At 43.0% G+C, this 26832-nt stretch overlaps 1 protein-coding gene across 1 annotated transcript in view; it reads right to left on the bottom strand.

Annotated features, from left to right (window-relative positions):
• Window positions 1-21404: 21404 nt before the first annotated feature.
• Window positions 21405-26832, bottom strand: part of PTPRJ (protein tyrosine phosphatase receptor type J) — a 77509-nt gene continuing 72081 nt past the window's right edge. Inside the window, exon 24 of the mRNA XM_083426141.1 lies at window positions 21405-26721. Within this exon, the coding sequence (XP_083282267.1) occupies window positions 26563-26721 (159 nt within the window). The 3' untranslated portion in view covers window positions 21405-26562. The remainder of the gene's footprint in view (window positions 26722-26832) is intronic.

The raw sequence follows: 26832 nt of genomic DNA on the forward strand, positions 1-26832 counted from the left end.
TCAGGGAGAAGTTAGATGAGGTCATGCATGTCATTATTTGCATGAAGCCTTTACAGCATGCCAATGGGCTGCAATTTGAGTATTTTATTTTAACTAATCTAGAGAAGCTGTTGAGAACAGGAGCACATTATGTGCTAATGGGCATGAAAAACACAGAATGATGAAAGTATTATTTTGAAGTGACTTTTTTCAGCCTGAGGGCCACATTGTGTTGCAGAGAACCTTCCAGGGGCCACGTCCCCTTGTGAGGAATAGATATGCTTATTACCTTTGTACAATGTAAACCAGAGGTTTATATACACATCTCTCTCCATCTAAGCAAGCCAGAGGCACAATTACAGTTCAAGTGGCCTAAAGGGAGTCCCAGGAACTGCATAAAGAGCCGGGGGGGGGGGACATTTGGTACCCAAGCTTGAGGTCATTCCAAGAAACTTGTATGCGTTTGTTCATTTGCCCTGAAAAGGTCTGCTCAAATGTGGTGAGCAACACTGCATATCGACATCATAAAGTGCAGGGAAGTATCTCTCTTGGATGGAAAACATCACAGCCTTTAAGCCAAGGGATTGTTGACAAAATCCACTGTGCTATACTTCCAGCTTCCATTTGGCCAGAGCCCTGAAAGATGTTGATCTCACAATGCTCAGAATAAAATGTGCATTCAAACCCTTCTACCCCCCCCTTCTCCATTTCACACTCCATTTGTAATGATTAATGCTTGCATTCTTGGAGAATGAAAGCTGAAACAGATGTTAGCCAGCTACAATGCCATCTTGCTAACCCCCAGCCAAAGGCTGAAGTCTGCAGCAGATTAGTGGCTGAAGTCAAAATGTGGATAAATACAAAGTGAGTGGACAAGCTCTAAGGGGGGTTTATTTCCATAGATCACAATGGGGGGGTGTAAATGGCAGCTTTCCAGCCTTCAAACCTTGGCGGGGGGACGGGACCTCTCTTACTGCAAAAGCTGCTGTGGCAGATTACTTTATACACCTCACAACATGTTTCAAACAAGAGACCCCCCCCCAAAAAAAATGCTATTTCAGGCATCCCAATGGAATGGTTATCTCTCTCCTGCACCCCTCTGCCATTATTCTCTGTAGGCGTCAATGAAATATTGCAAACCACAGTTATCCACAATTTGAAGTGCTTTAAAGCCCTAAAGAGTTTAAGGTTATGCTGTTTGAAAGACCACTTGCCTATGAGCCTGACAGGCCCCAAAATCAGCCTCTGAGGCCCTCCTTATGGGGATACCACTAAGAAGGTTTAGATTGGCAGGTACATGTGGCCCCTGCATTGACAATTTTTTAGAACAGGCTTTGAAGGTTTCGGAAAACGAAAACACAATTCCAAACTGCTTTTTCTGCTGTTGCATTTCTTTCAAAACTGTTATTTTTGCTGTCTGCTTTTATATTTGTTCTATTTTAGTCTGCTTATATTGTTTTTAACAGCTGCTACAACAGTCTTTTTTGACATTACTCAGTGCAGATTATGTTATGGTTTGCAGTGTTGTTATAGATTGTCTCTTTACATGTTGTGAGTAGGGAAATCCTGGAAGATTTCTCAGTTTTGGTTTTCTCGGTTTCTCTCCAGTCTAAAATTCATATTTTCCCATATTTCTGCAGAAATCTGTGGTTTTTATTTTTTTTAAAAAAAATCCCAATGAAAATCCTCAGCAGTTCAGTAAAAATAAGCAATTTCTCCTAATATAATGCATCTTGTACGTTGTTTTCAATATTTCATAAGTTTTCATAAAGCTGTATGTAATACCAATTAACTAAGAGAGCACAATACATATGGTTGTATGTGCTATTGTCCTATTGTTCCTTAAAGTGGCAGATGACCTCCAAATCTACCCACTTCCCTTACACCCATTCCCCACAGTTCTCCCAACATACAAACCCCTCTCTCTCCTTTGTAACACCATAACTATTTATCAAACAAGCCCACAGGGGCTGGGAATGTCCTTTGTCTGAAACCCTGGAAAAGCGGCCACTATTCCATCTAGCTAGGTGAACCAATGATAATGATCTGTCTTGCTATAAGCAGCTTCCTGTATCCCTCTCTTCCTAATCTGCATCTTGAAAGATGCTTGTGCAATAGTGAAAATACATTTAGGAGCATGCCTAAATCCTCTTGGGAGAGTTCACAAGAATACTCTGTGCCAACAAAAGGTTTTGACCTACAGTGACATCTGCTGGAAGACAATGATGCAAACACTCAGCTCTGCCCCTACAAATGGTGTCCTGGAGTTTGGAGAGTTCAACAGGAAGCCTGCTTCTGAATGCATGAAAATATGCATGAACTAGGTGGCTGTGCTGACAAGTAGCAGCCAGCCATTGTGGTAATGCAAGAAACAGTCTCACTAAAAGCACAAGAATAAATGCAACATGCAGGCGCCCTGATCCTCAGGCCCAAAGGAAGGCCTGTGCGAGTGGTTTGATGGAGGGATACCAAAGGAGGATGACAAAAATGCCAGAATGGCCAGTTCTGGTGCTTTATTAAAGAAACGCATGAACTTAAAACACACCTGCAGAGCCCTGCAGTCTTTACAGACTCAGGGCAAATCCCAAAGCAGCCAGCAGCCATCATGACTTGCCCAGGAGGTGCTAATATGTTAAGTGTCACTTATACAAAAAGCAAGATTGTTGTATTGCTTATTCTTACCATTTAAAATAAATCTAGCAGTTTCAAATTTTAAGCATTTCATTTTTTTTCTAAAAGGGGTGCAAGTAGTTAGTCTTGCCTAGGGTGCAAAATAGCCTGGCACCGACAACAAACAAAGAGAGGTCTTCATGTATTGCTCAAGATTAAGAAGACGTTCCAAGAACTGTGCTTCCTTTAACTTTTTGTGGGTGTTTTTTTCAGCACTTGATGACTGTGGCATTGAGTGGTGACTAGAACGTGTGAATCAACCACCAGAAATAGAGCTTCTGTGCCCCCCAATATTAACAGTACTTTTCAATGAGCAATAAGTCATGAATTGTTGCCTTATTTAGTGATGTGTACATCACCTCTTAAACTGGCTTGGGTTGGGAGAGATGCCTTTCATTTATCTCTGCTTTCTTTGAGGGGGGCGGTCCCTTTCACAAACCTGACTTGCAACTTCTAAAATTAGACTTTGTGTTGCTAAGTGCAGTGCAGTGTCAGAAGCAAAAGAAACTCCTGGCAAGATCACTCAGATTATACACTCCAAAGAGGATGCTTCCTATTTGGCACAGTGCACAAAGCCATTTTCACAGTTCAGAGGCCACCCATACATAAATCGAGATGGACATAGTTATCAACTTTGGTTTCTCTCAGTTCCTCATACTTTCCCATTTTAAATTCATATTTCTGTATTAATCTGCATTTTAAAAAATAAATGCCATTTTAGTGTGCAATTTGAGCAAGCAAATTGTCCTAATAGAACACATATTTGTAGGTTAATTTTCACTAATATGCGATTTTTTTAGGCACGCTTTCCCCTAATATACACTTTTTGGTACACAATTGTCTGGATGGTGAATTGCATTGTAAAATGTTAAAGACTGTGAATTTTGCAGGATAGCTGTGTTTCACTTCACATATTCATGTTCTGGGAACCATACACAGTTTGGCAGCAGGATACTCGAAACACAGCCTCACTCTTTATATATACCATCAATCACTGCACTCTGCCGGTGAGGGCCTCATGCAGATACCAGCTTATCAGGAGTTCTGTTCTGCACAATGCAGCAATTGAGTCTTTCAGGTTGTGGCACCTGCCCTTTGGACTGCCTCCCCTTGAATATTTGACACAGTCTCTGTTGACTTTTTGACGCCTACTGAAAACCTTTTAAGTTGAGATCTTCCCATTGCACTGCACTGGAACAATTTTTTTTTTAAAAAAAATACTTGTTCTTTCTGGCCTAGGCTGACTTGGGTGGAAGGGTGAGATCTAAATTTAATAAATAAATAACTGAATAAGGCAAGTAAATTTCTCTCTTGGACTTAGCCCAGCATATACACACATATCTATAGCATAATGCTGATTGGTCTTATAGAGTTGACTGACATGACACATACAGAATTAAGGACTTTTAATAGTCTCTAAACGATAAGAACATCTGAAGACCCACCTCTTTAAGGAAGTATCACTGTTTAAGGACGATGCTACCTATCTGTTGCAGAGAAATACGCAAGTGAAACAAATTAAGGACATTTCTTAAATGATTCAAGAGCTTAGGATTTGCTGTTTTCACAGCAAAAGGCCAGCACACTAATCTGTCACTGTTGCAACCAGCAACACTCTCTTCACATCTTTGCACACTTTGGAGAAATATTCTGGTTATAAAATATTTAGATGCCTTGTTGGCAGTTTTAAAGGCCAAGTGACCTCTTATGTACCACTCTGGTGGTGAAACTCAAACAGCCGTATAAAATGATTAACAAGAAAGCCTAGCAATCCACATAAGACCACTCTCCACCACCTGCACTAAGAATGACACTTAATCCGTGTGTGTGTGTGTGTGTGTGTGTGTGTAGCTTCTTAATCAGTTGACTCGTCAATCATTGTCCAAATAGCCGTCGATCATTCATTTATAAGTCTGCAAATTACAAAACAAAACAAAAACAAAAAAACACAATACTTGGTAGTACTGTCCCATCATTAGATTTTGGGAAGACTCCAGTATTGATTCAAAGAAGCTTTACAGACTCCTGCTCCTTGCAGTATGTATTCATGGACAGCATGAGAGACCTGACTTCAGCACACCTGCGGCCTGTGTTATAGTCATGATGACAACATGTGTATGTCTGCTTCATGCCTTCTCCTGAGCTCTGTTGCTCCTCTTCTGATGAGCCAGCAGTTACTGCACATAGCCTGTAGACAGGAGCTGCTAGCAAGGCACCCCCAGGTGCCAGCATGCTGGCTAGGACCTCCAATGGCACATGCAAAAGTTATCAGTAAATGTCACCCCAACAATCCACAGGGCACAAGAGGTTGTTTGAGTTTCCTGTTTGCACTTGCTCAGACTCATCTACACTAAACATGTCCATTTAAACATGCTAGTATTCCACTGGATACCAGGATTGGACAACCATCCTGCCATCTGTTCTGAACAAAGGAGAGATGGAAAGTGCTTCTCTCTGAGTGAGCAAGGTGGTAGCTGATGTAGCTGCCTTTCCGCCCATTGATGTGGCACCTTGACCCTAGCAGCTCTAGGAAACAAATGACAATCATTCCTCCCAATGATAACAGTGGGCCCCCGAGAAGGTGTAGCTGAAAAAGTAATCTGACATTTACACAAGAGCATTCCTAACTTCATGAACTGTGTAACTCTAAAAACAAATGAACAAAGAAGCACTTTTTACAGCAGAAAAGCAGCCAATCCTGTCTTGCCACAGAGCAAAATTAGCAAAGGCACTGTTATGTACTGAAGTTCTCACCCTGGTCCAGCAGGGGGGATACTGTAGATAGTTTTCACTCAGGTCCACATATGCAAATAAGGAATTGAAAGTGACTTTCAGTGATTGGAGAGTTACAGAAAATTGTTACTGTTGCGTTGTAGTGGAGCTCAGGTTGACTGAAGCAGGTTGGCTGAACCCTTCAGCCCAGTTCTGTTCTGGGCCTGTGAATAAACAAGAGTTGTTTGAAGAATCGCTGTGTCGTCTGATGTGTTCATCCACAACTTAAGAGGCACCGTAGTCCGTATGTTACTTAGATACAGGAAATGGCAGTGCCGGTACTAGACTGGGGCATTAAAGATTGTTGTACTAATGATAAACGCAAGGCAGACCTCTTGGTCATTTAGGAAGCCACAGGAGCCATTGGCATATGTGCATCATGTTTGTGATACTAATTCCTGTAGATCAGTTTGGGGAAACCATACAATTCACTGAAACCACTATGACCTGCAGACTTCCCCAGCCAAAGATTAGCATAACAATAGATCAGCTGAACTGGGCTTCAACACTCCATTTAAGTTGCAATTCTTTTAATCAGGCAACCAAAGATGGAGATTTTCTGTCCATTAATATATAATGCTTAGCTTGCTAATGGAACAAAATCGATAGTGTGGACACCAAGTGAATATATTACTCTTGATAGCTTCAATCTAGCTATCAATTAATTCGAAGAAATCTCTTTAAACAATCTCTGATTGAAAAGAGTTCAAAGCCAAATGTCTGCATGCCAGAAGTAGTTAAAATCGCTCCAGGCCTCAATAGCTCCCATTTCTATGGATTAGTCTGTTGCTACAGCAGTTCTGGGGACGCGGGTGGCGCTGTGGGTAAAAGCCTCAGCGCCTAGGGCTTGCCGATCGAAACGTTGGAGGTTTGAATCCCCGCGGCGGGGTGCGCTCCCGTTGTTCGGTCCCAGCGCCTGCCAACCTAGCAGTTCGAAAGCACTCCCGGGTGCAAGTAGATAAATAGGGACTGCCTACTAGCGGGAAGGTAAACGGCATTTCCGTGTGCGGCTCTGGCTCGCCAGAGCAGTGATGTCACGATGGCCACGTGACCCGGAGGTGTCTCCGGACAGCGCTGGCCCCCGGCCTCTTTGAGTGGGATGGGCGCACAACCCTAGAGTCTGTCAAGACTGGCCCGTACGGGCAGGGGTACCTTTACCTTTACTTTACAGCAGTTGTACATGGATACTGAAATTTATATTTTATGCTCCATACGTACCACTGCAAGGCAACACTCTCTATGGAAAATCACCAATGCAATTTTGACTGCTTTATCTATTGACAGTATTTATAACCTGCTTTTCAATGAATATTTTCAGCTCCAGAATGGGGAACAATAGAACATGGCAATAAAGATTCAATAGAGGGGGGGAGTGGGGGAGAATGCAACAATATACAAAAATCATAAAAACAGAAAAGAATGGGGGGGGGTAAAAATAGGTTAAACAAGCAACAATTCTGTCATAAGGCAAACAAGGCAAAACTACAATGAGGACAAGAATCTAAAATTTCCAATACTACCAAATACACGGGACATTCAACAAACTGCACAACCCATGGTATTAGCAATATATCCCACCCGCCTCTGTCTTTCATACAAAGAGGGCCCCCACCTCTGCCAATGGACCCTCCCTCTGCAGCTCCAGTGCAACTACTCACCATCCAGCCTCTCACCCTGAGTGGTATGAATTACTGCACAGAAGCATCCACAGAACAAACCTCTTGCCCCCACAGTAACAGAGCAAAAAAACAAACAAACACAAAAGAAAAAGAGCCATTATTTTCAACTGCATCAAATTTATTGCCTAAAAATACGTAATGAAGGCACCAAGAGGTGAGCCTCTTTGCTGAGAGCATTCCACAAACAGGGAGGCACTGCAGAAAAAGCCCTTTCTCTGCTTTTTCAGAGCGTGGGAGGAATTTATTTGTTTAAAAGTATTTATATAATGCTTAATATATATTAAAGTCTCTATGCAGTATTCAAAAATCTATAAGTGGTACTGAGAAATCTTTGAATTTTTCTGTACAGGGCACAGGCTTTACCAAAATGAACGAGGGGGAGAGTTTCTAGTAAGATAAAGTAAGCATTCAGAACCTACCTATAGTTTGTAGCTAAACTCTGAGCTAAGTATTTTTGGTCACAGAATATTCCGATATAGAGGGAATCCAGAGTGCAACCCTCAGAAGTACTGCTATGTATCATTTCCTCATCCTTTTAGAAAAAGAAGAAAATCCCAGAAGATTAGATCGTGAGTTGTTTCAAGACTTGTGTTCCTGCCGGTGGAAAAGATACTATCTAAATCTTGGAGGATGAAGAGTCAAGCATGTTGACATTCAGATACATTCCCTGACATTGACGGCTTGGGTCCCTGAACAACATAATTAAATTCACAGCACTATCACAATGCTGGCTTCTGAAAGGCATCCCTAGCCACTTCTACCCCAGACTGTTTACCTGGAAGGAAAGATGAAATGCTTGCATGAATACCCACCTCCCTGATGCAAACCTGAAGTGTGGCTTCTGCACATACATTATGCATCCAGGAGCAGATTTAGATCCCACACATCCTCCACCCCACAATTTTAATGAAACTGAGTGTTTACTATTGCATATGCCCTCAGGATAAGCATACCCAGACTTTGTCTAGGGACCAAAAGGGCAAGGTTCAGTTCCAATATGCCAGGAAGAGAGATGAACCATCACTACCCCAGCGCAAAATCTGTCATGTTCTAGACTTGCCCAGATTAGAAATGGAGAGGAAGAACACACAGTTCAAAATAGCAAGGGACAATGACACACACACCCTAGCCTCTGTGACAATACCACCATTACACCCTCCCATCCCAAATACACCACACAACTTGCCATATATAATGAGGCCACAGCAACATCTACTGCGTGAGCCACTGCAGCACAAACCAGAAGACACTAGCAGCAAAGAGCCACGGGCATCCCAGCACACACAAGTTCAGTTCCTGGAATATCACACACTGGTTGCTTTTAGGCTGCTGTTTTCATCCAGCCTAATTTTATTCCTCTATGACAGAGGGGGCGAACTTCAAGGTCTCTCTGTTGAATCCTCAGGATTTTTCCAAGGCCACGCCCCACCCTAGCTACACATCTGTTAGAGAGAAAGGTTTGGGAGAGAGATCCTTACTCTCTCGTAGCAGACTTAAGCACAACGGGGATTGCTTCAAGCACATTAAAATGAGGTTAGATTTCCACCTGCCTTCTTCCACCTTTAAACAAACGTTCACCACAAAAATACTTAGGGTAGAATTAATCACAGACACTTAGCTATGCAAATAAATGAATATTTTACTCACAGTTTCCAGAAGTTGCAGCAAGCAAGTCTCCAACCATTGACAGTAAGGTGAAGAAGTTTAAGTCACTGGGAAAAACGTTCCAAATGACTTAAAAAAGGAAAGAACTTTGTTTCCTTACAAAAAGCATCATGCAATCTTTGGGTTAGCAATGATGCAGACTATAAAATCTGCTTTTGCAGATATTCAGTTCATTTGGTTTTATTTGCAGCTAGGAGCCATTATCTGCATGGCTCCTTATTTGTTCCAGGAAGCACACACAAAAAAAGTGGTGGGGATAAAAGGCTGCTAAGGAGCAACATGAGCTCAAGACTTAGGTTAAACCTTTCATGCACACAAGTAGGAGTCAGTGACTATATATTACAACAGCATTGTCTTCCCAAGCCACTCCATAGCTGTTCTGCACTAACCTTTAGAGTTTTAGTATGGATGGAATGTGTCCTTGCTCTGTGATAATGCCTCTTGCTTGCCTGGCTGGAGAACAAAGCCACACGTGTGTGAGGTATGTGTGTAGAAACTAGCCTACTGTACAAAAATAAAATTTACGTCCATTGCTCTGCTCACTTTTTGTCTCTGGCCTTCCTTCCTTCCCACACAGATATTGAAAATAGCAGCTGCCCAATCTGAACATGTAGAAAAATTCTGTAGGAAAATCAACAGTGGCCATGGAAGGAGGGGTCACTGCAGGAGCAGTCTCAAAGCTTATTGAAATAAAGGTCTCATGATTTATTTTAGCCTGATATAGTGGCACAGAAACAAACTCTTCAGTTATAGTTGTGCTGCAATGGTGCACCAGGCTGCAGCAGAATGAACAGGTGCAGCAGCATTAAGACAGCTACACACAGGTGGCAAACTCCCACCAGGCCCGAGATCTCAATGGGCAGGCCTTTAACAGCTACAGGTTTGCTAATATCAATGGTGATGTGTACCACCTGAGGAACTCTGTCAATGCGGTCAAGCTGCTTGTAAATAGGGAGATTCTCAAGGCCTTTAATCTGTCAGCTCTGAATACATTGATGAACAGATGATGAAAGTTATGTGATTAGCAACATCATGGCTTTAGATAAATTAAATATCAGGGGTGGGGTGGGTGTCCTTAGCATGTGGCGAGGGAAGGTTTAAACCATCACTTCTCACTTATAATGCCCTACCTTTCCTGGTAACAGGTGATGTTAGGGAAAAGTTTTAATTTGTGCCAATGGGAGCTCTGCTCCTAATGTAAATTGTCAAGCGAGTTGGTGATTTTCATAATAATAATAATAATTTATTTATACCCCGCCCATCTGGCTGGGTTTCTCCAGCCACTCTGGGTGGCACCCAAAAGAATATTAAAAACACGATAAAACATCTAACATTAAAAACTTCCCTAAACAGGGCTGCCTTCAGATGTCTTCTACAAGTCAGGTAGTTGTTTATTTCCTTGACATCTGCTGGGAGGGCGTTCCACAGGGCGGGCGCCACTACCAAGAAGGCTCTCTGCCTGCTTCCCTTTAGCCTCACTTCTTGCAGGGAGGGAACCACCAGAAGGCCCTTGGCGCTGGACCTCAGTGTCCGGGCTGAACAATGGGGGTGGAGACGCTCCTTCACCAGTATTGTAGCTGGGGAGGAAGGCATAAAGTTTCCCTCAGGTCTACGTTTCCCCAAAATGATTGCTATATAGCACCATTCATGTTATCTGACTTTTGTGGAATTGACTTAATGGAAACTGCTCTCACTTCATGCCATAATAATAAAGATTGGTGGTGGCAGTCTGAGGCCATATCACTTCAGTGAAAAGCCTTTGGGGGTGGGATGGGGGTGCATGCTGGGGGTGGGTGGAGCCAGTTATTAATATAATCACCTTTCCCACATAATCACCCTCTCACACAGGCACAAACCACACATTCATCCACACATACAGATGCACACTTAATACACACACCCTTAACAAACAAAGACAGAGCTTACTTATTGTTTTCTTCCAACCAAGTACAGTGGTACCTCGGGTTACATGCGCTTCAGGTTACAGACTCCGCTAACCCTGAAAAATTACCTCGGGTTAAGAACTTTGCTTCAGGATGAGAACAGAAATCGTGCTCTGGTAGCACGGCGGCAGCAGGAGGCCGCATTAGCTAAAGTTGTGCTTCAGGTTAAGAACAGTTTCAGGTTAAGAACGGACCTCCAAAATGAATTAAGTACTTAACCCGAGGTACCACTGTACTTCAAAGCCAGGCTGTTTCCACAGCCTTAGAAAACATTTTATTTAAACCATCTAAGCGAGAGTTAAATTACATGGGAATGGCAGACTGTCATTGTTGAAGTGGAGTCACTGCTGCCTGTTTTGCAAATTTACGGGTTGGAACCTTGGTAAAGAAATAGCTTTGCTTTGTATTATAAACGATGAGAAATCACCCAAACATAATCATATACAGAAATGTATGTAAAATGCAGTGTGTTTAACAGAGAACAATATTGCAATTTTTAAAAGAGTAAAATAACATGGAAAAGTAGTGGGGTGGGTGGCTATTTTACACAGTCACAATTCTGCTCCAAGCAAAAAGGATATGAAATAAAAAGGAAAGTAGTAGTTCCTCTTATTCTGATTCTATGTGCTCCGAAGGCTAAGAGAGAGTGGCTGGCCCAGTTCACCCAGTGAGCTTCATTGGGTTGAGTACGGATTGAATCCCACTCTCCCAGTTCCAAGACCAACAGACTAGCCTCTGCAGGACACTGACTCTCACACAGGATAGCTTAATGTTGTGGTGAGTGCCACCCTCCTCCCTTCATGCCAGTACTATTTTGTAACAACTTTAAAATGCTTTTAATTAGATAAAGAAGATCCCCTTTTAGGTGGGAGTTTCCATCCCTGATAACCAATAGCTGACAATAGCGCACATTTTGCGATTGTTAACTCATTTTATCTACTGGATAAAATTTGTCAGAAGCTTAAGCTTTTTCTCAGTAATCATCCAGAGCATTTGATTAACCATTTATGAAAGCACTGCTTAATAATATATTGCTACCTAGGTAAATTATCATTAGTAGAATTTTAATGCACGTTATGATTCAAAATCCCCACAAAAGCACCACTTAGTGTCTTTCCTTAATTCCCAGGATTCATCATTTATATTTTCGGCAGAGCAACTTTTTCACCCTGAGTCATCCAGGCAGTATATTTAGCCTAGATTTCAGTTGGACTCAATAGCACATTTGCTGCTTATTATTTTCCCTCCTCTTACCCAATTTGATCATGAGCAGTGTTACACGTAACACAGAATTAGACTTTCTGCAGCCATCATTAACAGACATATGCAGCAGTAAGTTATATCTAAGCTCTCTCCTACTTCCAGAAACCTTCAGTCACCCAGTTCACAATGAAGCGGCAGCAGCCCTACTAATTTTGGCACCCAGTGAGAACAAAAACCACACTGGAAATATAAAGAGGTGGAGCATTATTGTGCATCGTTGTGACTAATTTGTGTTAGCGTTGACAGTAACACAGGAAGTGCCACCCTTTCTGTGTTTGTATTTACGATGCAATAGAGGCTAGCATGCCAGCAGTGGCATTGTGAGAACCACACCAAAGCCTTGCAGTCTGTTGCCCCATCACTCTCATAGGGCCAATACCCAAGGTATGCCATCTGTTTTTCTTATATTAGCAGAGCTGTGGGCACCTTGAATGACAGGTCCAGCTCAGGCTCTCACCTCGGTGACATTCTGAGGCGGGAAAGGGCCACAGTGGCACAGCATTGGATCTGCAATGTAGAAGACCCCTAGCTCAATCTAGGCATCAACAAAACTGTCCATGTTGGATTCTCAATTTACTAAACTTAAATCCAGTCTTCCCCATTTGTACATTGGTTTGTACTTATCCACTCAAAAATTTGTACTCATTTGTGTGTGCATTTCTCCTAATATATACTTTTTACCAATATACACGTTTTTGCAAGCAATTTATCCTAATTTTAATGCATTTTTAATTCCCCTCCCCAGTAATATATACATAATGTTTCTGCACACTTTCCTCCTAGCATGTGCTTTTGGGGTTCATTTTTAGTGGTTGGAGAACTGTACCGCAACATTAAAGGAACTGCAAATTTCGAAGGAACTGCATCTTTCTATTCACAGATTGGTTTGGGAAGTGAAAACTGGCTAAGCTTGCATATTTGAGGGATACATTCTCAGGACCCACTCTAGCTGCAATTGTGATTCATTTTAAACTGGTTTTAGTGCCTAGTTTCAAGTTGCTGTAGCCAGCCCTGGGACCTTCTGCGGAAGGGTAGGTTATTCATCTAATCTAATCTAATCTAATCTAAAACAAACAACAACACAATTTTCTCTTTCCCTTATGTTTTTATATGTGTTGGAATCTACTCAGAATAGCTGATATGGGTGGGGTATAAATAATAAAGTTATTCTTCTTCTTCTTTCATAGCTTAGTTCCTGGCATTTCCGGGTAGGACAGGAACAGACACTAGTCTGAAGAAGAAGAAGAAGAAGAAGAAGAAGAAGAAGAAGAAGAGTTTGGATTTGATATCCCGCCTTTCACTCCCTTTAAGGAGTCTCAAAGCGGCTAACATTCTCCTTTCCCTTCCTCCCCCACAACAAACACTCTGTGAGGTGAGTGGGGCTGAGAGACTTCAGAGAAGTGTGACTGGCCCAAGGTCACCCAGCAGCTGCATGTGGAGGAGCGGAGACGCGAACCTGGTTCACCAGATTACGAGACTACCACTCTCAACCACTACACCACACTGGCTCTCCAGCCCTGGAGGGTTCCAGTCACAGACAGTGTAAATGATAATGAGCTAGATGGACCAATCCTGTCCAAAGACAAGAAAGCAGTGGTTTTATTGTTATTCCAAATTGATGGAGTAGCCTCTTGTGTGTCTGTCTGTCACTCAGAGTATACACAAACTTCCTTCCCTTGATCTTAACATCGCCTAATGTATTCCCATCACACCTCTGGAACAGAGTCTTGACAGTCCATGCCCTGCATTACAGTCCCACAATGTGCTCATACATATTCACAGCACACTGCCTCACAGTGTTATCCTTGCATGCATATGCATGGGCTGATATTTTTTCTTCAGATCTGATCAATGAAACTAATTGCAGAGTCCAAATTGCTATAAAACAAGGTTAACTCCTAATTGTCAGTTATGCGGTTACATGTCTTCCTTCCTGTTTTATGTCTCTCGCTTCTTTTTGAACGATGAAATAATGTAACGCTCAGTATTCTGAACAGCCGTGCTACAAAAAACTAATTTGGCTAAAGAGACAAAGCTGTGATATACATCGGCCACTCCAGCCGCTCTCCATAATCACAAGAGTCCGCTGAGTTTTGAAAGCCAGAAACAGGGAAGGATACCAAACCCCGTCTTCCCTAAAAAGGGAAGTCCAGTGACATAAATGAGCAATACACACAGATGATGCAGGTGAAAATGTGGATTCCTGTCCCACTTCTGCAAGACTTATCAGACCCCATTGGAGAAGCAGCCACCATCCTGGAGATGGGACCTCCCAACAGAAACGCCAGTGCGGCTCATCTGGACGGGGCAGGGAAGTGGCAACTTTTAGGGCTGTGAAGGTGAAGCAGACGGAGTGCCAGATTGGCTTTATCAGTGCATCTGCACAGCGCCAACCTTGCTAGTGTCCTACCCCCACACCTTTGCTCCTTGCCTATTGCATGGGCCAGATGTATCTTTTAATATAGAGACTAGATAAGAAAGGTTAGGTGAGCAGGCACCAGGGACACAGTGGATCCAGTGGCGGACCCATATTTGTGATATTGATTTGAGATTCCTGCCCTGCACAGGGTTGGACTAGAGGACCCTCAGGAACCCTACCAATTCTATCATTCTGTGATCAGCTGACTCTCAATTTTGTTGTTGTTTAGTCATTTAGTCGTGTCCGACTCTTCGTGACCCCATGGACCAGAGCTCGCCAGGCACTCCTGTCTTCAACTGCCTCCCGCAATTTGGTCAGACTCATGTTTGTAGCTTCGAAAACACTGTCCAACCATCTCGTCCTCTGTCGTCGCCTTCTCCTGGTGCCCTCAATCTTTCCCAACACCAGGGTCTTTTCCAAATCCACCTGCATTTTGTTTTTTTAGCAACCGCTGCATCTTATTGACATCTTTACTGCTTGTTTTAATAAGGTGGAACTAAATTTTTCAAATAGTTAATTTGTTGCATTTTATATGGCGGTCATGTGAGGATGTTGGTCATGAAAGGTGGGATGGAAATATTTTTTATAAACAAATGCATTTTGCTGTGAGTGGGCATCTCTTCTTTGCAGTGCTATTTTTCTAGAAAAAGAGGTGCCGGAACTCACGATGATGCCTCCCTTGTTCTTTTGGAATAGCAATGGCACCTACCTGAGAGAGTTCAGGCAAGTTCAGGGTGAAAAAAGCCCAGCTTCTTAGAACCATTGATTGCACAAAACTGGAGCCAAAAATATCAGGCTCTTATCGGGGGGTGGGGGGGTGGGGATGGGCACACAATCTTGCTCCAATCTTGTGCAATCAATGGTTCTAATCCTGGAGCAAGATCACTGCACTATTGGTTGCCATATTAAACAACATTTGGCTAGCAGTGCATGCTCCTGCTTTGCAATGCATTTCAATTTGGGAAAAAATAGCCACTACAAGAATTGGGGGCAGGGGGAACTAAAGCAAAAATTTAACACATTGATTGATGCAAGCAGGAAGTGGTAATCATGGATTGTGTGTCATTCATCACTAATTTGATACTACAGCTTGTCTCTCTGGCGGAAACCATGCCTCCTGACCCATTGGACAGCTCCTGACACTCATTGAGCTTCTAGTGATAAAGGTGACACATACAGTGGGTTATGGAAAAGATGGATTTAGGGTATCACGGCCAGTTTGGTCATCCTGGGCGCTGAGCCTTCAAGGCACTGCAGCTCCCAATGGAACACGAGAGGCGGGGGGTGCCTGGAGGATTTTGGCATTGCACAGGGCACCACTGAAATTTGAACACGCCAAGGTCCATCACTGGTTATGGCGGCCTGGAAACTCCTGCTTGCTGGGCCTACAGCATCTACCTCCCAGGAGATTGTCTGGGAAGCCTAGGAGCAGGACACTTTCCACAGAGGTGTCATCCCCAACTCAGTTGGGACAGACCTACACATGGCTCAGAAAGGACTGAAGTGGCACCACATGAAGGTGTGAGGGGAAATATGTAGACTGTGTGCTCCATGGAGCAGCCAAGATGAATGTACTGTTTGTAGAGCCACTTTGAGGTATTTTGGGATAGGGAGAGCATGATATAAATGATATAAATGAAATGGCAGTATCAAAGAACGTGGCAACTGAGATGGAGGCTTTTATTTTAAAAAAATAAAATACCCAAGCTTCACTGGAATGGGGATATCAACAATTTGATGACTCTTGATGGCTCCTGTATTATGGCTGTTTTTGCCACTGCTATTCAAAAATGTACAGTGCTCATTTTTGCAGTACAGTGGTACCTCGGGTTAAGAACTTAATTCGTTCTGGAGGTCCATTCTTAACCTGAAACTGTTCTTAACATGAAGCACCACTTTAGCTAATGGGGCCTCCCGCTGCTACTGTGCCACCACTGCACAATTTCTATTCTCATCCTGAAGCAAAGTTCTTAACCCGAGGTACTATTTCTGGGTTAGCGGAGTCTGTAACCTGAAGAGTCTGTAACCTGAAGCATCTGTAACCCAAGGTACCACTGTATCTTTGAAAGAGGCATTCCTCAGGCAACAGTGGTGTAGATAATCAAAGACATAAACTATGGCCCAGAATTCCCAAATGCATATAATGATTAAAACAGAGGCAGGCTAAGAGCAATGGAAAGGCCAGAAGCAGAAGGCTGTGGGTAGGGTGGTTGTCTGCCGAAGAGGACAGGGCTTCTGCAGTGTTTGTGGTTGTGTGCTATTAAAGGTGCAGAAGACCTCTCTTCTTTTGGATCTAGCCACCCTTTCTGGAATTGAGATTAGAGCCCAAAGGCCATGAGTCTCTCCTTAGGGACATCTAGACAGAGAGACCTGGAGCCTACTCAGCTCCAGACAATAAGAATCACAGAATGGGAGAAAACCAACTTATTCTATTGGGCAACAGACAACCAAAATGAGCCAACCAGTGTCTTCACAAGTATAATACACAAAGAAACTCCCAGGCGTCTGGAATACACAAAATAGTAATGTGCACCTCAGAAGCCCGGGAGTGCCCTGGTGAGCAAAAAACACCTAGAACAGTCCACAGTGATTCGCCACATAGGTGTCCATTGCTAAACGAAGGATGCTTGTCTCTCAGATACATACTCCCCCATTTCCAAAGACTATAGTCACTTGGAAAAGTCTCCCCCTCCACCACATCAGGAGATAAAATATTAATGTTTCAAAAAAACTACTCCAAAGTCACAGCTTCTCACATGGTTAGTTTTAGCAGTGGAAGGAGCGCTTGCTCCAAACTTAAAATATTCAACAGCACTTCTGAGAAGCAGGCAGGTCTTCAGGTTCAACTGCAGGTTTTGTTAGACAGCTACTGCAGTCTGAAAAAGCTGCATTCCTTGAAGCTTCTCCAGAGTTCCCTTTTGGGGGGGGCATATATACGGGGGTGACCCATTAATCCCCTAGGTAGCAATACTTTTTGATGTCACTTCCAGAAGACTTCACGAGGAGAACAGTTTGCAAGTAATTTAGGTGCAATGCAGTATCCTGTCCCTTTAAGCACAGCACACTCCCCAGGCTGGTAAAAGTAAAAGCTCTGTCTCTCCTCCTCCCTTTCTTATACTGCCCTATTTCTACTCCTCTGGAAATCTAATCCTTGCTATACAACTGATAGCAAAAGCACCCCCAGCCAAAAGCCCCCTCCAACTTCAAAAGAAGTTATCCCCCAAATGAATTCAAATTAAGCATCAGGGTTCCCTCCCTGCCTCCCTGTAATGTAGGAGTTCCAGGGGAGGGACGGAGGAAAAGGCTACAAAATTTTTCAAAACTGGCATCTTGCAGATAAGCCTTCAGATCAGGAAGGATCTTGCAGCAAAGGAATTTGCCAGAGGAAGAGCCAAATGCCACGTTCAAACTCATCCAATTGCAATAGCAATCCAATCTCAGTGACAACCAGGAACATCTTTGCAGTTAAGCAGCAATTGCTGAAGCTGCATGTTTAATTGAGGGTTTCGGCAAATCATCCTCAGATAGCGTGGCATGCAGAGAGATATTCTCTTAATATACTCACTGTGCAGCAAGGCATGAGTGCCGCGTTGGTCTCCAAGCAATCCTTTCACAGCCTTAGGCAGAGTAACCTGCTTTTCCTTCCCATCTCAGGCAATCCAGCATTACTGGAAAGCTGCCAGAGAAGAACTGATTCATCAGCCAATAAAATTGTCCAAAGCTGCCATTCCACAGGAGACCGTGCCTCTCTCCTGCTCTGGCTGCGGACGCAGGCATTAGCCAATAAGGAAAATCAGCACCAGAAAGTGCAAGGGGGAGCATTGCATGCTGCCTGGGTACCCTGCAAAGGTGAGAATTTGCACCTCCGCTCCATCCACCTGTGGTCTTGCACACAGCAGACCTGGGTGGAGAAATGTGAGCTCTATGTGACTTTCCAGCATAGGGCAAGGTCTTAGCTTCTGGGGATGTGGAAAGTGAAAACAGGAAGTATAGTACTCACCTCACAGAGTGTTTGTTGTGGGGGAGGAAGGGAAAGGAGAATGTTAGCCGCTTTGAGACTCCTTAAAAGGGAGTGAAAGGCGGGATATCAAATCCAAACTCTTCTTCTTCTTCTTCTTCTTCTTCTATAGGTTCATCATGAAACAGTGTGAAGATCAGGAACAAAGATTTCACTCCAGGGAATGCTGGCCTTAGAGTTGAAAATGGAGGACCTCCCAAATTGACGTGTGTTGCTAAAAGGGGCCACAGATGTGTGGAAACTGCTTTGAGGGTCTTTCTTACATTCAAGTGGTATACAAATCTGATGAAATAAAGAACTACAATAAATAATCATGACAGTCTTCCCTGTTCAGGCAAACAAAATGCACCCCAGAAACCCCAATGAGCAAGGGCAAAGGGCAAGGTTGGCCCAAGTCATTTTGGCACCTGGGGTGACCCACAAAATAGCATCCGCCTCCCACCATAGCTCAGTCAGTAAAGCAGGCATAGGCAAACTCCAGCACTCCAGATGTTTGGGACTACAATTCCCATCACCCCTAGCCAACAGGACTAGTGCTCAGGGATGATGGGAATTGTAGTCCTAAAACATCTGGAGGGCCGGGGTTTGCCTGTGCCTGCAGTTGCGCATGAGACTTTTGATCTCAGGGTCATGAGTTTGAGCCCTTGTTGAGTTGAGTGAAGATCTTCATCAGAAACAGGTGAGGAATCCAATTAAGTTCAACTCTACTCCTTGAAGTGGGAATCAAAGGCTGTGGTGGTGGGGCAGGGAAGCAGTCCACTCTGAATCATGCTGGGAGGGTGCAGATCCCCAGAAGACTCCAGAAGGCACAGTCCCTGCCATTTCCTTCCTAGAAGTGGCAGGAGATGAGCCGTGCCTCCTGTTTGCTGAGAGGAGGCAGGTCCAGCCTCTGAGTGTGCCACAGCTGTTGCTGACACTGCGGCAGCTGCAGTGGTTGATGCATTCATTGGCGGCTGGATCTGCTGCCCCATAGATCCTGCCACCTAAGGCAGTCACCTCACTTTGTCTTATGGGTGGGCTGGCCCTAGCAAAGGGTTATGGGGGCACATTATCAGATTGCATGACGAAATAGCTATATTGGACTGGATTCAACTCATTAGTCCTGCCAGCAGAAGCCCACAGAAGAACTTCCAGTAGTGCAATAGGGCTTTCCTCCCTCTTTTCTTCCTGTGCCTCCCATACCCCCTAAGTTGGCTCTGGGGGTCAGAACTCCTAGAAGAGTGCACTGGGGGAAGGAGAGGGGCGATCATTCCACCAGGCAAGCAAAGATGGTTGTGCAATCTGTCTAGTGGTATGTTGAATTCCTCCCAGTGGCAGCTACATGCAAAACGTAATCTCACACTGCTGCTAGACAGGCATTCATATGCTTCCTTATATTCCCCATGGCTCTAGTTAACTACCAGCAACCAGGCTCATCCATTTGGAACTAAGGGTAAAGCCTTCCAAGGCAAACAATGTGATTCTCCAAGACAGGCTCAAGTCACAGAGGTGTTGATTACAAAACGGAAATGCTGTTGCAATCTGTGGCATCTCCTCCCCATTTTGAATGAAGCTGTGACACCTTTCTCGTCTTTATTCTCAATTACAAGCCCTGCACTCCTACTGGGCAATGAGATTCAGAGCTGTTAGCTCATCGCTTGACTGCTGGAATCTAGGTTTTATCATTTGCACACTGAAATGGCTACTTAGGATGGATGTTACACATGCCACTTGAATGCTTCTGAGCTTCTCTCCTGCTGATGATGTGAAAGGCAGAAAGGAAATTTTAAATGTGCCTGTGTACAATTTTTTAAATGTGTCAATGATATTGCAGAAGCATGTTTTTTAGAATGGCACTTCAACTTTCCTGCGGTTTTCGTGTCACCTGTGAACAGATGCATGCCACCTGAGGTGCATATCTAGCCTTGTACTCATTTCTTCCATATGCAGATTCAGGAATGGATCCATGCACTGCTTATCCTCTCTTCTGTATATGCGTGTGTGCTTGCATGTACAGGTGAGGCAGCAAGGTGATAAACACAGGAAGTATTAGTCGGCTTCCTAAAGATAAGAATTCCTTTCACCTTGTCTGCATCTGGTGAGGTGGATAAAGGGAGAGGAAACTCTAATCAGTTCCACCCAGGACAGGAATACACCTTTATCAGTTTCTTCTCCTTGCCTCCACAGGGGCTCCACAGAAGATACCAGACAGCATGGACAGACTATCTTTGAACTTCCAGAGAAAAGGAGGGGGCAGCCCCAAGATGGAAAAGGAAGCTCCCTCAGTAGCTGCCAAGTCTCCACTTGTTAGCACTGAGCAGGTGACCTGATCACTGCACCATCAGGGAAAACTAGTGCTATAACTACTTCTCTTTGAATATCTACAGCTGGTACTTTTCATTAATATCATGCCTGGTGGCATTCTGACTCCTTTGATTTAGCTATGCATATTGGACATTTGAACTTGGTTTCAAATGGACCATGCAGTTCTAGTGGGGCTAAAGCAAAGGTGGGGGAACCTGTGGCCCTCCAGATGATGCTGGCCTCCAACTCCCATCAGCAACCAGCCAAGATGGCCAATGGTCAGGAATGATGAGAGTTGTAGTCTAAAACCATCTGAAGATCCACCACTTCCTATGCCCTGTGACAGGGTACAAATAAGCAGCAGCAAATGAAACAACTAAAGACATCTATTCAGCAACCAAAATACATACAGATAAACCACATAGCTGCTTGATTTGTAAAAACAGATGGGCCTTCCATCTTCTTCATAAAGCAGTTTGCAAGAACATGCATCACTCCATAGAATAACATGTGGGTGTTTGTATGCTCTCTCTCTCTCTCTCTCTCTCTCTCTCTCTCTCTCCCCCCCCCCCCCAACTGAGGGCACATATTTTTTTAAAGATTGTTTAAGGATTGAGATTTAAGTACTTGAAGCTGCCCTGGAATGAGATAAATGGAAGGGGAGTTGATTAAATTACCACGGACCACAGAGGAAGAACATACACTGAAACATATTGTGTCAATGTTTTATTTAGTTATTTTTATGTCATTGAAAAGACAATCAGACAATTAAAATTAAGGACAGTATGCAGCAAACATCTGTACAATGAATGAAACACTGAACATTGTACATCATTTGAACACACAATTATAACAGCAACAGCCGATGCACAAAGAATACTCTTTTTTCAAAATCATGCCTTGCCTGGAAATTAAAAATAGAATAAAAAACAAGGAGACTGGCACGCATCCAAAGAAGGGGGATGCATGGGGGATTTTGCTTGATGTGGGCACTACAGCAGGTTCCACTGTCCAAGAGACTAGTTGCTTTTTAAACTTAATGACAACTTTTCTCTTTGGCAGTGGTGAAAACAGCAAACAAGCAAGCTTCTTGCCTGCATGAACTGTTCTCTCCTTCCTTTGAATCCTGACCCATAGGTTATTACTCCCAAGTTTTAAGGCTAAAAAAAGGATGATTTGAACACTCCAAGCAACATAATTTTGCACTCTGAGGTGTTTTTATAACTTCAAAGCGTAGATCAAAAGGAAATTATATAACAAGCAGACCAGTGAGAAACTATTCCGATTCAAGCCAGTTTTGATATGTACCCTGCTGGACTGTCTCTGCAGTCGGCAAAGGAGACAGACCAAGGCATTTTGGTGTTTGAACCCACACCTGCAAAAAAATAACAAACCAACAGTGGTAAAAACAATAAGCCAAATAATTGACAAGTTAGCTGCCCTTTGCTGCTGCCCCGGATGAGCTTCTATACTCTGACTAAGAGGAAGATCAGGCCTGTCAGCAAAACAAATGCTTAGGATGGGCTAGCATAATACATCCACAGACCATTGTGTTATGTTCCCGTTACAGGCAGGTAATCAAGTGCAAATGTTTAGGGCTAAGTTTTTACAGCATGAACTAAAACAGCACCCCCTCCCTCTCTCTCTCTCTCACACACAGATGGCTTATGAAAATGATGTGCACTCAGTTATAGTTAGGCAATTTTAGGCTCTGGACTTAATAGTCCTCTTTAGATAGTAATATGTTGAAAATGCGGCAATCCAACACTCCTACTTTTGGGGGCCTCCCTGCTCGCTCTGCTGAGTCCTGAGCTCTAAAGTCCTGCCCTGACAGCCCCATGGATTGCAGCTAGTAATGAAGGCCAGACTGCCTCTGGCCAAGCCCTATGAAGCAGGCATCGCCCCTCCAGATGTTTTGGGACTACAACTTCCATCATCTCTAGCTAACAGGACCAGTGGTCAGGGATGATGGGAGTTGTAGTCCCAAAACATCTGGAGGGCCGAGTTTGCCTATGCCTGCTATAAACTTATCACTGGGCACAGTTGTCCCCTGATGAAGATACCTATCAGGAGCTTCATTATTTTAGTAGCATCCATCAACATCTTCATGAGGTAGGGTGATTGAGCTGCAAGGGATTAACTGAAAGGAAGTAAGGGAAAGAATCTAAGTCAGGGGTGAGGAAACCTGTTGCCTTCCAGACATTGCTGAACTGCAGTTTATGATTCCTGGCAGGGGCTGATGAGAGCTGTAATTCAGCCATATCTGGAGGGTAACACCACCTTTGATCAAGGCAAAGAGCATGCAGCTCCTATGCTTCCCCCTATTTTCTTTGCCCAAGTCCTACACCTCCATAATGAGTGGAGCCTATGCGAAATTTAATTACCTCTGAACCCTGGGCCTGTGATCCTGCAACTTTTAATTGATCTAATGTTTTCAACCAGCACAAATTTTAGCCATGTAGGGCTGGATCCCGATTAGCAGAACTCTACCTGTAAGATATTCTGCTGAAGAAAGAGAAAGATGGCTTTTGATTGTTCTCATCCTACTATAGCTCCTCTGTGTCCCCATCCCCAACTACACTGCAGGATTGGGAGACATTTCAGGTCGGTGTGGAAGGTGTCACTGAAAAGTACAGGCAAATATATTTGTAGAAAAACACTCCTCACTTCCTTCAGTGGGAGTCTGCACTGGATCTCAGTCCATTCTGTCCACCGGAAAGGGCAAGTCCAGATTCCTCTCATCATTCTTAAGAATATTTGCATTGCCTTGAAAGGATGCCATTTATTTTAACAGGAAACAAGACATACATTCTGGTAACTTTTCAGACACAGCAGTCATCTATGGTAGACAGGCACTTTGTAAAAAGAAAAAACCCCAATAGGCCAGTTTTGGTCTGAGACCCCATTTTGTAAGGAGAGTTCACAAGTGCAATTATTTGCATGCTAACTGTATTTATGTCAAGATGCACAAAGACTGCTAGCATCAATTATGGCATGATTAGGATCGTTGCTTATTACATTAGACAAATCTTGTGCAAAACCTCTTCCTGGATAAAGATCTACAGAGACAACAACAAGGGTTTATTGGCTCTCCCCCAAAATCAAGCAGGATTTCATTTCTACTATGTAGAAGACCCCTGCATTGGAATGCGGCATGTATGAAACAGATTAATCTATATTTTAGTGGGGCCCCTTTTTCAACCTTTTAAAAATATGTATATATTTAGTCCAACCACCAACATCCAAATGTCATTCTACCTAAGGCATAGATATAAAAAGCCACCAATCATAGACTTTGGTAGGAGAAGAACTGTATTAGCAACCATTTCCCCATTTTTGAGCTATTGGTTTCCAAAAGATTTTGCCCCACCGGCAGAATTTTAAATACTCCAGAGCCATGGAGTGCGGCTTACTGTATACCCTTCAGCACCCTAATTCCCTCAAGCATATTGCCTGCTCTGCACAAGCTCAATGCAATTCAAAGGGTTTTTGCACCAAAGAAAGTCGAGGAGTGGAGCCCAGAACGCTCCAATACTTTACAGATAGCTCTATAACACACTCAAGAGATAATACCAGTTCCTAATGCTGCCAGCGCATTGACTAAAAGAATAATGAACCACAACCCCTCCCACTTCCCACGCCACAAGTCCTTCATTAAGAATACCTTCATAATTTCACCATCAGTGTACCAACACAATTAATTTAATGGAGAACCCTTCAATTTTCATTAATCGTATCCGTTACAACTACAGCAGCATAATACAAACAAACAAATAAACCAAAAGGTAGAGCAATTATATATCTTTGATACAACAACATTAAAAATATATACCTCAGTTTTAACTGGCTAAAACATATTCTGCAGCTGAAAGAATCAGTAGATCTTTAGAACATTTGCTTTTTATAGAAACAGAGCAAAGTCAATGGACCTTCCTGGGATCACTCTGCCATAGGAGTTCTTCGGTCTTCCACAAACGACACATTTAAGAACATGAAACCACAGAACAACTAAGAAGAGATACTGAACCTGAGTAAAACTCTATGGAAATAGAGGCAAGCGTTCATTCAGTAAATCAAATATTGCACTTTTAAATAAATCCTTATTACATACGAGAACATAAAAATTTCAACCTGGATAGGGTGGGTCCTTCATTCCCCCCTCCCTTCCCACCGACAAAGACACATACACACAAAGAAAACAAGTTAAAGCTCAGATTGAGACATAGCCCTCCTCTTCCGTGAATGACACCACTAAAGGCCATCCCTCAAGATTAACTGAGGAGATAAGCTATCAAGTGATAACTGCAACATTTGGATTAACTGCTAACTAGACAGCGGGCACTCAATGAGTTCCCAGTGAGATGGGTTGTAACTACACGGAGAAGCAGCTGCCTCCCTCCTATCTACACACATTGAAGGCAGCACCACTACTCTCCTGAAACTGCTGTGAAGCCTGAGGGCCTGTGTGGTAATGCTGGATTTAGTGGACCTGACACACAACTGCCTCTCCACGCAGCTCAGTCCGCCCTGTCAAGTGTTTATGTAGCCAGTGTGTACTTTAACAATCCTGCTTCCACAGTACATTGATGGGCTTGTATTTACATGATTGAAAGCTAGGCAAAACATCTCCTATGTTCAATATTTGCTTTGAAATTAGCATATTCCACAAAACTAATTGGGGGGAATACTCATATTGAAGATTTGCTATTTATTTTTTTACGTGCTTGATGTCCTTTTGTTCCACTGGCAGTTGCCACTTCATTCCTTCACCATTTTCATTCACTTTGCCCTCACTGACCTCAGCCACCTTTCTTCTCACTCATGTTTAGATTGGTTTAGGGAGTCACATGTTTACAGGCATGTCAGAAGTAGAATCGTGACATCAGACAATGACATCTTCAGCTCACCAGATTCATTGGCAGTGAGTGAAAATGGGGCTATGGACAGTGAGGTGAAGGAAAAGGAAGTTTCAGGCACAGACAAAGGCACAAATGGGTTCTGAAGAGCACTGAAAGTGCGTGAATATACTTACAACTGATATTAACAGATTTTAGAAGTGGGAAGTACTAATCTTGACGCATGAATACAAAGCTAAACAAGTTTCAGCTAAACCATACAAGAAGGCTCCATTCCACAGTTCAATACAGTTTTATACAGCCAAGGTGTCACACGATTGCTCCAGTCCTCACACGATCAAGTGAATTACCTCTAGCGAAAAGTCTCTGCAGATCGCAGTAAAATACAAAGAAAGGGTTGCCACCTCCATAAAGGAAGAATCAACAAAGCTATTCCAAATGAGAATTGATATTGATATTATTTAAGTGTTATATTTCAACCGAGAATTTCAATACAAAAATATAGGACTCTGATCATTTTGTCTATAGCAAAACAGCTAGAAAAAGGCACAAGTACATAATAAAATATCCTATTTGCTAATTTTTTGTGTTCCCGTTTTAAATAAAACAAAAAGAACTTGAGCAGTCACTGATAACGTAGGTTTCTGTTGGCGAAAAGCCAATGTACATACAAACATCTCTGGAACAGTGACCCTCAAACCTGATTTTAAGTATCTGTGTCATTTATTATTTCTAAAGTTCAAAAAGGGATCCCGTCATTTATTCAGTGATAATACACCAATCATGTGATGCTTCTTCACCTTCTTCAAATTCTTCTGTAAAATACAGTGTATTTTCCCTTTAACACTATTGTAGAAACTACAGTTCCCACTGCCATTTTTAAAAATGTGTACATCTTCAGTTATTCTTTTTTAAAAAGTGGAAAAAGTCTCTGTATAGAAAGACATACAAAAAGAGTGCATATTTCCTCACTTATGTAAAAGGCAGAAGTAGGAGGCTTGTCATTCCCTTGCAGTTACGCATGGTAGCCATTTGCTTTCCCAATATGTGGCAACGGTGCGAAGTTCTCATAGATTGCCATGGCATTTGTGTTTTGATAGATAAGGTCTGTTTTCTTATCTTTCTGAGATTTGATAATGTCCAAAACACACTGGTTTAGGAAGACATACTGATCCTAAAGGAGAGAAATAATAACAATAACATTAATAATGAATATGTAGCATAGGTTTCATATGATGAATCATTTTTAAGAGAGATTATGCCCATTTCTGCAGTCAACAACTGC

This window comes from Podarcis tiliguerta (assembly GCF_965153285.1).
Source record: "Podarcis tiliguerta genome assembly, chromosome: 1".
NCBI lineage: Eukaryota > Metazoa > Chordata > Lepidosauria > Squamata > Lacertidae > Podarcis > Podarcis tiliguerta.